We start from the raw sequence: 12506 nt of genomic DNA on the forward strand, positions 1-12506 counted from the left end.
TGAACATTTTAATCTATGGGTCAAAAAGGGTCAATTTCGGTCAATGTTGGTCTCAAAAAGTCAAAAGGTCAACTCATTAAAACCTTTGGTCAACACCTGGTCAAATAATAGCCAAAAATAGCCCAAATTGCCCAGCACAGTGCGCGGGTCGCGCAGAGTAGCACGCGGGTCGCGCAGACCTTGCAGTTAAGTCTTGGGCCAATGTCGCTTCATCACACCTGGCCGTGCAACCCACTGATGCTGATCTTCATTTTCGCTTCATTTTTCTTCGTTTTTCACCCGTTCTTGCTTCGGACAGCCCCAAACACCTAGATACTCTTGATTTCTTCAAAAAACAACTCTTTTGAATCCCAAAACATCTTCAAAACTCATTTTGTTCAAATTAAAAACACGAAAACACAATGCTTTCAAAAAATGCCCTTCTTTAACGTCTTTGGCGAGACGCCTCCAAACTTCACTTTAACACTTTGGGGCGTCCAAATGGACAACATCTTGGACATTTGAATCAAAACCTTCATTGAATGGCTTTAATCGATGTCCATTAACCTTTCAAAATTGCCCCGTGTCTACATTTTTTAATTTCAACACCTCCACTGGGACTCTTTTCTTGTATTTGACTTTCTTTTTACGGGAGAACCATACCGGACTTAGACCTTTGATAATAGAAATCATCCAACCATATTCTCTCTCGTACTTGTTCCGTAAGGTGACCAACTCTTCCCTCTTTGACATGGTGGTTGAGTAGGTGACCGGTTGGGCGTCTTCTTTCTCGGGATAGGTAACCTTTGAAGAGTCTGACAAATTTTTCGTTTGTGGCTCTTGTGGTTGGTCTACCACTGGAGTTAGTTTCTCAATGGTAGTGGGTGACTCAACCTCTCCTTCGTTAACCCCTATTACTTCCTTTACAGTTTCATTGACAACATTCTTAATTTCTTCTTCCTCTTTGACAACTTCTTCCACTTCTACTTCTTCTTCCTCTTCTTCATATAACACTCTTGGGGCATCAAAAGTTTTCTCATCTTTAAATGGAATGCAACATGCGTTATGACATGGGCTCTCTTCAGATGGTAATTTGTATTGAGATTCCACTATACTCATTGATTGAGAAATTTGTGTTATTTGTTGCTCTAAGCTTTTGAGGCTAGCTTGAGTTGTTTCCTGGAAAATTTGGGTAGAGGTGGCAATGCTTTTCACAATGTCCTCTAAGGACATGCTTGGCGTTTCAGTTTGTTGAGGAGGGTAAGGATAGGGTTCTTGGAATAGTGGAGTCGGTTGGTATTGGTTATTTCCCCATGTTTGGTATGGGTTTTGGTAATGGTTATTTCCCCAAACTTGGTTGTTGTCCCACCATTGATCATGTTGAGGCTGATCATAACTCCATTGGTTTGACCGGTAGTAGCTTCCCTTATCTTGCACTTCTTCCCATTCTCCTTGTAAATATGGACACGTGTCGGAATGATGTCCATTTTGGGCACAAAAATCGCAAAGAAGAGGTGTGGGTTGCACACTTTGGTCACTTTCAATCATCATAACTAACTGAGCTAGCTCAGAAAGTTGGTCTTCGGTGCAAGTAATATTCATTTCCGAACCATACTCTTTTTTTTTCAATTCTGGATTTTAAATTAGAGTACATGCACAATGAGATCTAGGCATAGAGAAACAAACTGATTAAATCAAAACCAATCCCCGGCAACGGCGCCAAAAATTTGGTGGTTGTCGAGGCCAACACAAATAATAACCCTAAATATTACACACTAAAATAGTGTATAGTGGTAAAGGGATCGAATCCACGGAGATCGGTTCAATTTATAACTCTATGAAAAATCTCTTTGTAAAAATACTTGTAAAATGACAATAAAAATAAAATGGGGGGTTTTGGTGTTTTGAAATACTTGAAACAAACTAGAATTAACTATGATTTAAATAGACAAATGCAACAAAAATAAGAGTTTGATGTAAAATCAATAAGGGAGAGATGGTTGACTTAAAGTTTCCTCACTTTGACTTTTGATGAACATATCATTAGAATCCAATGGTGCAATACTTTGATTTAAATCCTTAATTTGGCTATAGTAATCCAAGGAGATTGAGATTACCTAGACTTTTCTTAATTGTTGAAATGGCTAGAGAAGCTCATAACAATTTCCTTAGTCAAAGTCACTAATTCCAAATAGCATGTAATTAGTGAAAGTCAACTAGCATTAAGAACCAAAAAGTCACCAAATCCAAGAGGGGTCAAATGCTTTCACCACCATGTTGGAGGAAATGTTTTTATGATTGTGTGAAGCAAAAACAACACAAAAATCATTTGTTGCTTGCTAATTTGAGGATCCTTTACTTAATCAAGAAATTAGCCAACTAATCACCACAAACACATTTAAACTCATGAACTAAAACATACAAGTAGTGATAAGATGTTAAAACACAAAACATTCCCATAAAGATTTAAGAACATGTTCATGGATTCTTCAACATTCAACAAAAGTTCAAAGGATTAACCAAAAGTCAACCAAGATTAGTTTAGCCAAGCATGGCTAAACCCAAAGAAACAAAGTTAGAGAAAATTGTACCAAACATTAAGCAAGAATCAAGAGGTAAAAATATGATGTTCTTCAAGTGTTCTTGGCCTTCAAAAGTCTTCAAAACTCCAGAGAGAATCTCCAAAAATCGGATGTCTAAGAGTCTCCAAAAGATGGGCACCAACCTTCCTCAAATAGCTCAAAAGAAGAATTTCCGAAACTGCCCCTGCAGGAGGTTGCGCGACCTGCGTGCTGTTGCGCGGGTGGTCCCTGAATGTAGCATCTTTGAGGTTTTGGGCCTCCATAGCTTAGCCCACTTGGCCCAGTGCGAGCCCAATCAGCTCCTAGCCCATTTTTCTTCAAGTTTTCTTCAATTTAAGCCCAATTTAGCTTCTCCAAATGATTCATAGCTCGTAAACTCGCCCGATTAATAATCTATGCATGCTTGAATACACTCCCGCATCTTGTAAATTTAAATGTTTATTTATCTCCAAGCCTTCAAATAATCATCAAGCTCGCTCCATGCATCATCTCCACCACCCATCAAGCCTAAGATCCTTGTTTTCCACCAATTCCCATCGCTTTCCATACGTCCCGAACATTCCCGCTCCACTAGTCTCCATGAAATCTGCAATAAAGCTCACGAAACTAGAAAGTGCCCGAAATAGTCATACAATAACAAAAAGGAAAATATGCATGAAAATTAACTAGATTATGGATGAAATATGCTAAAATAAACTATAAAAAGAAGTAAACAAAGCTAACTATCAGTGTGGGTTAAGAAGAGATTTTTGGTGTAAACTTTAAGTTAAACTATAGAGTCAAACAAAAACTTACCAAGAGTGGTGAGCTTTGATGAAGAGTTCTTGATGTTCCCTTAAAACTCACGAAAACTAGGAGGATGGAGGGGGAAAGGTCTTTGTGCTAGAGAGGAAAAAGGATGAGAGAATCTTGAGTTTGAAAATGAAGAGTGATGGTGGTGATGGAGGCTCTTATGGCCTAGAGTGAGAAGAGAGGAGGGAGAAGGAATAGACCTTGCATGGAAGTATGAGATTGGGTAATTACATAAGGTGTATTAAGCTTAATTGCATGAAGGATATTAATGAGGTGTCAAGATCTTAATATGCCTCCATATTTAATTTCTCCTTTTTTTTAATTGGGCCGAGAATAGGGGAAAGGAAAAAATGAATTTGGGTCTTTTCTTGGTTTAGTTCAAAATTATGAGGCCCAAGATGAAGATTTCAGACCATTGGGCCCTTATGAGGGTTCACGGCCCAATAGTGATAAGGAAAATGGTCTATGGCCCAATGAAGCCCAAGAAGATAGTTTACGGCCCATCATGGCCCATGAGAAGTAAGATAAGTCATTCTAGGCCCACATGACCCAAAATACTTTATTTTCATGAATGTGGGTCCAATTAGAGCCCAAATAGGGTTTCTTGTCCCAAAATAGTCAAATTGAAAGTTTACTGGTCCATTAGGCCCAATAAGAGGATCCTAGTCCATAATAACTTTGCACCGGGATTTTTAGGGTTTTAAACCCATAGTTGAATATATGAGATGTATTGTATTAGGTTTTGAACTTCACTCAGGAGTTTTGTTTCAAATGGATGATTTCAATTTAGCATATAGTATGATATTCACTTAGAGTACAAGTCTTATAATAATTGATGTTTACATGAAAATAGAATTTCCTAGCTGAAAATGCTAGTTGTGACTGGTTGTTGTTATGGGTACATTGGGTGTTAGTACATTGGAGATTGTTGGTAATTGGGTTGATTTGGTTGATGTGCTTGTTGTTGTTGAACTTGAAAAGCATTGTTTTGAGGTTGGTGGTTTTGGTGGAAGTTATGGTTTTGTGGTTGTGGTTGTTGATAATTGGGTTGATTTGGGTGAGGAGGGGATTGATTCCAAGGTGGCCTATATATGAGAGGTTCTTGGTGTTGTTGTTGTTGTCTTGGTTGTTGAGGTGGGGTATTGGCATCTTGATTGTTTGGGTTTGGGTTGGGATTATGAGGTGGAGTGTGATTCATGGTTATGTAGTTTTCAAACAGAATGTCTTCAAAGGAATGACCAAAAATTAGAGAACTCGGTTTGGTGTCGGTATCACTTGAAGTATGAACTTGATCTTCTATGTTGATTAGTGAAGAAGAGGAAAAAGCTTGAACGAGTTGTTGTTTTACTTGTTTGACTAACTTTTTCAACCTTTTTGCTTCTTTTTCAATCTTCGGACTGTAAAGTAGTTCACCAGTTCTTGTAGAGCTAGGCATAAACAATAAAATAACAATAACCAATCCCCCCCCCCCCATCAGCGCCAAAACTTGGTAAGAATGTCAAGTCCACCAAGAAAGTTACACCCTTTGTTTGCAAATAAAACGTAATATAATGGTAAAAATGGGTAACGATCCTCGGGGAAATGCTTGTATTCAATCACCAATGCAATCCAATAGAACTAGTGTGATAAAACTAACTACAATAAAACTAAAAGGGGGTGTTGTGATTGCTTGAAAAATAAAACACTTAAATAACTAAAAAGCATGAAATTAAGCCAGATGATGAGATGCTAAAATATTGGAGAGAACTGGTCAACCAAGGCAATTCAACACAATGAACATTTATGTGTTTATCATTAGGATTCAATATGAAGCTTATCATTCATCCTAAATTCGTTATATCAATCATGAAGTATGATATGCCAAGATTACTCATAGGTAGTATGGAGGTTAGGGAAGCCCACAACACACCTTCTTAATCAACATCAAGGATTCAATTGAAGCAATTGAACCCAAGAAAGTTGATTAATCTTAAGAATGAAGGAATACCCAATTCCTAGAGGATGTTAATGCTTACACATCCATAAAGGAGTTATGATACATAAGCTAGAGATGATTTCTACCATCATAAAGCCCTTGTTCTAAGTAAATTTAATGATAAACCAAAGAAATAAACCAACAATTGCTTATTCAAGTACCAAGTTCATGATCAAAGTATTAAACAAGCATAAGAAATATGAACTAGAATCATAAACATAAGATAAATGACAATCAAACATTAATCCTTCAAAACCCACAAATATCCAAGGGGTTTAGCCAAAGTTAACCAAAATAAAGAAACTAGTCACTCATGGCAACAAGATCACAATCACAAAAGGGTTTTTGCATTAGGAAATTAACAATTCGAAGAAAGATAAGAGGAATGTGTATCAAGCTCCCCCAAAATCGGCTCCAATGCTCTTTAATGGTGGAAAATCGAAGTGTGAGCTGCTAGACCTAACCCCCACAATAAATCATGAGCAAAATGACCAAAATGCCCCCAAATTGTGCAATTGCGCAGGTACCCTCGCAAGTGTTGTGCGGGTGAGACACCACCCTCGTAAATAGAGATGCACACAAAAACCAGATTGACCCATAGGATCTGATCCGATCCGGAAACCGGATTTGGTCAAAACTAGTTTTGACCAAATCGGTTCGGAATAAACTGGTGACCAAATTGAAACCGGTTTGGTATTTCAAACCCAGAATCAGATTTACCCTCGGATTGTAAACCGGATTCGACGACAACCGGATCCAAAACCGGTTTGAAACTGGATTTTTTTTAACGTCAAAAAACGGGCATTTTCGAAAAAAAAAATTTATAACCGTTGGTAAGCTCCAAAAATGGGCTAGTTTGACTATTTTTTGACTTTTATTACCTTCTAAACACATATAAATAGATGGCATTTACTAGATTTCAATGTTACACAAAGTTCTACTACTTTATGCTTCTAGTTTCATAATACTCCACAAAAATGAGCTTGAGACATTCTACCGTGGATCAAGATTCGGATGCAACGGTGGTGAAAATCATACTAACCACATGGAACAAAGAAGTGTAGGAACATTATGATTTGTGTTTATTGTTGAACGGGAAGGAAAAAAGTGAGATACAAGAAGTGCAGGATGTTTTTGGGAAAAGATGATAATAGTACGTTGAGGATTCATGCAACAAAAACTTGTCCGGTTGTAAAAGGTCGAAGCGATCCGGATCAACCAAACATTACTCCCGACGGGGCGATATTTATTTACAACAATGATAACATTCGTGAAAACTTTTGCAAGTTCGTGATTCAAGAGGGCTTGGCTTTCAACCACTTCAACAACCCATGATTAACAAGGATTTTGTAGCAAAAAATGCAACCACAATACCGACAAGTAAGTCGCACTTCTCTTAGACGTGATGCTTTAAAGTATTGGGATATAGCAAAAAAAGATATGCAATTGGGATTTTTTAGATATAAAAACTGGTGTTTCTTTACCTTGTGATGTTTGGTCCTCCACCGGAAGTTGTCCGAAAAGCTATCTTGTCGTCACGCCACATTGGATAGACGCCACTACTTGGGTAATGAACATACGAGTTATTGCTTTTAAACTTTTTGCGCATCCTCACACAGGGGCACGATTATTTTCAATTTTAGTAAGCGTTATAGAGACTTATAATTTAAGCGACAAAATTTTCTGTATTTCGTTTGACAATGCAAGTAACAATACCGCCACCACAAAAAGATTAATTGCAAAATATAAACCTATTTTGGATGGCTCATTTTTTCGTACTCGATGTGTTTGTCACATTATTAATCTTGCGGTACAAGATGGTTTTAAAATGATAGATTTGACGATTGAAAAATTCAAAACTGTGCTAACTAGAGTTTTTGGAAAAAATAAAGCTACAATGGACAAATATCGAAAGTGTGTCATTTCCATTAACGTAACTCAATATAGTCCTCATTGGGATGTTGACACTAGATGGAGTTCGACGTGCATGATGTTTGAAAGTTTGACACGTCAAAGAAACGTTTTGCAATTATTTTACGACACAAATTCGAAAGGAAAAAACTTGGTTTTGGATTTTGATTGGGATTTCATGGAAGAGTTTGTGGAAATGTTAAAAGTTTTTAAACAATCAACCAATTTTTTATCGAGCGTGTATTACCCTACAAGTCCGTTGTTACTAAACGAATTATGGTTGATGTGCATGCAATTGGAGCGTTTTGAACAAAGAAGTTAAATATTTGTTTTGGTTACGAGACCAATGAGAGAAAAATTAGTCAAAATTTTCAAAAAAAAATGCTACCACTTTTTACTTGCTCCGTAGCATTAAACCCATGTATAATGTTACAGGTGTAGAGGCTTTGATTACCAAAATTTCCATCTCTTTAAATTTGCACAAAGATGACTCAACCTACATCTGTAACCAAATACACAATTTTAATAATACTTTTACTAATTTGTTTGACATTTATGCTACAAAATATGGCAATATGTCAAACACTTTTGCAGGTGTAACCAACTTTACTAGTGGTGCATCGGGTAGTAGTGGGGGTCGAACGGATTCTCATATCGACTTCTATAACTACCTTTTGGAAGAACAAAACAAACGAGCATGCACATTAACCCCTAGTAACAAACTTGGAATTTATATGGGGTCAAACTTTTTAAAATTCATGAGTGTACCACAATTTAAAATTTGGGATCTTTTGGCTTGGTGGAGAGAAAAGGAAGCACACTTTCCTATTCTCTCCGTCATGGCCCACGATTTACTAACCGTCCAAGCTTCCACGGTAGCTTCGGAATCCGCTTTTTCTTTTAGTGGTAGAGTTTTATCAAAGTTGAGGACGAATATTACTCCGATTGTAGTAGAGGTTTGCGTTTGCTTGAATAATTACTTGAATTCGGTGGAACGTATACGACACTTGGCATCACTAGAAGGCTCACTAGCACAAAATGTTGAACCGAAGATAATGGATGAAGAATATGCATAAGGCTTATCAACACCTCCGGACAAAAACAAAGACGATGATGATGAAGACGAAGACGAAGATGAAGAATATGGTATTGATGAGACCCTAACTATTTGTGTGGCGTTTGAAGAACATTTTAGTGAAGGCGACACGGAGTGGAAAACCACAAAAACTCTTTAAATTTGGCTAAATGTTACAACGCCACTTTATTATTATTATTATTAGTTAATTAGTTTCTAAACTCTTTCTATTTCGACGTTTGATATATGTTGTAACTATTTTAATAAACCTATGTTGCATTTTGTGTTATATATGAGGTCCAAAAAAATTTTAATTTTTTTATTTTGCAAAATTCAGATCGGATTAAACCAATTCGGATTCGGGGGAGAGAAAACTGGTCAAAACCGGTTTGAAACCGGATCAGATATCGGATGAAACCGGATTCGGTTTGATGTCATCGAACTGAATCGGATCGGGATCCGGATCGGATAGGATTTTTCGTTTGTGCATCTCTACTTGCAAACGTTGCTAGAATACTATTGGCTCTTTTTTCTCAACTACACCACCCCATTACTTAAGATTCCCTTGGTCCCCTCCAAACTTCACATGATTCAAATTTGGCCAATCATTTCAAGCTTCAAATGTGGATAGTCCAAGCCGAAAATAAGAATCCAAGAACCATATTCATAAGCCTAGTTCATCCAAGTCTTCAATATTTCAAGCCCAATTTGTGACAACCCAAAAAAAATTCTTCTTGTAGAGTCAACCCTAGTCAATCAAAGTCAAAATTGGGTCAACTAAATTCAGCTTAAATCTCATTCTATTTTTAAAAGGGTTAGATTAATATTTTATAAGTGTTTACACCTTGTATTCAAGGTGTTATATGTTTAAGAGGTGAAAACTTGAAGTCCGAAGACCGTTCTTCCTTTCCCTTCGGATAGCATCCTCGCAACTGAGAACAAACAGGCTTCAGCCATGAACGAGGGCCGCAAACCCTCGGACCGTGAATGCATTCTCGGCCACCACCGCCTTCGGACCGTGAACCCTCGCCTATATACAGGGGTGTTAGCCATTTTCTCCTCGTTTCTCATCTTCTATCCGTGAACTCTCCCATTCTCTCTCAAGTATCATCCACAAAAGGCCTTCTATCACCTAAAAAACGTAAGTAACTCACCCCTCTTCTTGTTGTTACTTGAAAGCCCTCTTCCTTTCATTTTGAATCATTATCTTCTCATCTAGAGCTTCAAGATCTTCAAGGTTCTGGCCGTGAACCATTCATGTTGGGTCGTGAACATTCAAGTGGGCCATGAACACTTCATGTGTTCTTGGGCCGTGGTCAATCCTTAGGGCAGTGAACTCCATTTCAGCCTCCTATCTTGCTTCTAACACTCCTTTGGTGAGTTATTCTTTCATCCTAGCTTGTTTGCTAAACACTTTTGTGGTTAGGTTCACTAATTTCATGCCTATATGTATCATTATATGTCATTTAGGACTCGTTTGTGCTTCGGGACTTCACTCGTGAAACTTATCTGTTGGGTCAAAATATGGTTTATACTTTACTTTTCTGGGAAATTGTATTTTTCTATAATATTTATGAATTTATGGTCTAGTTTACGGCTGACTTTACGGCCGTAAGGTGCCCACGTGTTATCCGGCCCATATTCCAAGTATAAATAGAGGTGTTAGGATGAGGAGTAGAGATTGATGAACCCTAAGGAGTTTACAGCCAGAGAGAAGAGAGTTTACGGCCAGAGAGCATTTTGTGTGAATCTTTTGTATCCGAATCATCATCTACTTCTTCTCCTTCTCTTCTATTTGATCTAACATCATCTGTTTGATTGGGATTCCGCACCATCAAACGGATCTGACTGATACACATGCAAATTAGGGACTTACAATTGGTATCAGAGTCTGGTTGTATCAGTTAAAAGGATTTATTGTTTCGTCTGAAATCTGAATAATTGTTGTTTCCGGTCCAAGCTTACGGCCGTAAACATCGAGTTCTTGGACCGTAAACCCTATTTTGGGGCATTATTTGATCTTATTTTCGAAATATTTTTGCGTTTTTGGATAGATCTCGCAAAAATAAGGGGGGTTTGTTCTTCGTATTTTTCATAAAAAAAGGTTTTTGATCGAGTTTTGGAGCTTTAAAGTCGAAAAATCGTTGTTTTTCACGTAATCGTTGAAGGGTTTTCGGCCGGAGCTTACTGCCGGAAACAGTTCACGGCCGACGGCGGACTTCGTGTTTGCGGCTAGGGTTTCCGAGATTGCGGCTCGGCTCGGCGGCTTGCGGATTGAACGTGTACGGCTCGGCTCGGCTCAGCGACTGGTTTCTTCAGCAGCAGTCAGCTTCAAATAAAAATAGGATCGCGAATTAAGGGAATAATCGAACACGCGACCTCTTAATAATCAGTCAGCACTCTTTGCCAACTCGACCAACCGAACACTTGTGATTTCCCTTCGAAAATTTAAACTTAAACACTTCCAGCCGCACCATAATTTCGAAATTTGACACTTTTAACCCCAAAAATCAATTTCTTTCAATTTTAAATTTCATTTTCAACCAAAAATTTTAATGTTAATTTTTTTGACTTTTATTTTTGACTTTTTACTTAAAATTTTGACTTTGATTTAAAGTTTGACCTTTGACTTTAGACTTTGACTTTTTAAAATTTTAAATTTAGCTTTTAAGTTTGACTTTTTAAATTTGACTTTCAAGGTTGACTTTTTCATGTTTGACTTTTGAGTTTAATTTTTTTTTTATTTTGACTTTTAAGTTTTATTTTAGCTTCTAGTTTTTTTTAATCGATTTTAAGGTCTATGAGGGAATTTGAAAACATGAAAGAGAGTCGTCAGGAGACATTAAGACAAAATTTCAACTTTTTCGATTTTATCCCTGGAGAAACCCTCGAAACTCAGTTGCAGCGATTTACTACACTCACTACTGAGATGAATATAGCCGGGATCTTCTTGACTAAGTCCGTGATAAACAAAAAGCTGCTAAATTCACTTCCGAAATCGTGGGATATGAACGTGGCCATCATCAAGAAGACAAAAGATCTCAATCATCTTAGTCTTGCTGATGTTATTCAAGAACTTGATGCTTTGAAGTGTAGAGAAACAATGAGTTCTGAAAACATTCTGGTCACTGAAGTTACATGTACTCCAGCTTGTGAAGCCACGATTAAATTTCTTCGGGAACAAATTGATATATTTAAAAGAGAAGTTGAGGACCTGAGATATGAAGGATATCAGCTCAGGAAAGGACAGAAACCCCTGAAGGCTGAGTTAGAAGAAAAAACCAAGGATTTTAGGAAACTTCAGGAAGACTACAGTAACAAATGTGAAAACTATGATTATGTAGTCAAACAAAATGCTGAGCTAGTGGTTGAAGTTGAATCTTTGAAAGGAAAGTTTGAAACCGCCAAACTTGATGTTAGAAAATATGATTTCTCAAGTGAGGTGGTTGCCAATATGATAGACCAAAGCATGCAGTTTAAAAGGAATCAAAACAAGGGTCTAGGGTATGATAGTGTACCTCCTCCTTACAATCATAACTACACATCCATCCCTATGAAACAAGAAGAAATTGACAGGGAGGCACATCTTAAATACGGAAAATCAGCTGGATTTGTGTCAGGAGGAGTTATTAATGTAGAAAATTCTAATGTTTCTACTTCATGTGCAGGTAAAGTAGCAGAAGATGAGAACAAGGAGAGCACTATTGAACAAACCAATGTCTCCTTGAACTCAGAATCCATTGATTCGAATTCTGTTACTCCTAACAAACCTGCCATTGGTAAATACAGGCCACCAATTCCAACACAACAGAGTTCTTATGGCAAGTGTGCATGTGGGAACAACAAGAGACAAGGCAAGGATACGCCACTAGGTGCAGGAAGAAATAACTTCACAGTGAAGAAAAAGACATGTTTTCACTGTGGAACACCTAGACACATTGCCCGAAACTGCCCAAATCGCGCATACGTTCCCTACTATGCACAAGGGTGGCAGAACGTGCCAAGAGGGAAATACTCCAAAAGAAACCCCTCAAGGTCACGTTCAGACAATGCCGACTAGAATGCCATGAAGCCCAAGAATTCAACTCCCAAGGTCAAGAATCAAACCTCAAAGGACAAGAATTAAAATCCCAAGGGCAAGAGCCAAGAAGGGAATGTTGGCACAGAAGTCTAGTTCAAGATATGCTCCTGT

At 37.8% G+C, this 12506-nt stretch overlaps 1 protein-coding gene across 1 annotated transcript; it reads right to left on the reverse strand.

Moving 5' to 3' along the window:
• Positions 1 to 4263: 4263 nt before the first annotated feature.
• Positions 4264 to 4788, reverse strand: LOC128126155 (uncharacterized). The gene has a single exon (XM_052763920.1). The coding sequence runs from the start codon at positions 4786 to 4788 to the stop codon at positions 4264 to 4266; it is 525 nt and encodes a 174-aa protein (XP_052619880.1).
• Positions 4789 to 12506: the final 7718 nt, after the last annotated feature.

This window comes from Lactuca sativa, chromosome 5, assembly GCF_002870075.4.
Source record: "Lactuca sativa cultivar Salinas chromosome 5, Lsat_Salinas_v11, whole genome shotgun sequence".
In the NCBI taxonomy this organism is placed as follows: Eukaryota; Viridiplantae; Streptophyta; class Magnoliopsida; order Asterales; family Asteraceae; genus Lactuca; species Lactuca sativa.

Coding starts and splice junctions, on each gene's coding strand:
- LOC128126155 (XM_052763920.1), bottom strand. CDS start 4,788: ATGCCTAGCTCTACAAGAACTGGTGAACTACTTTACAGTCCGAAGATT.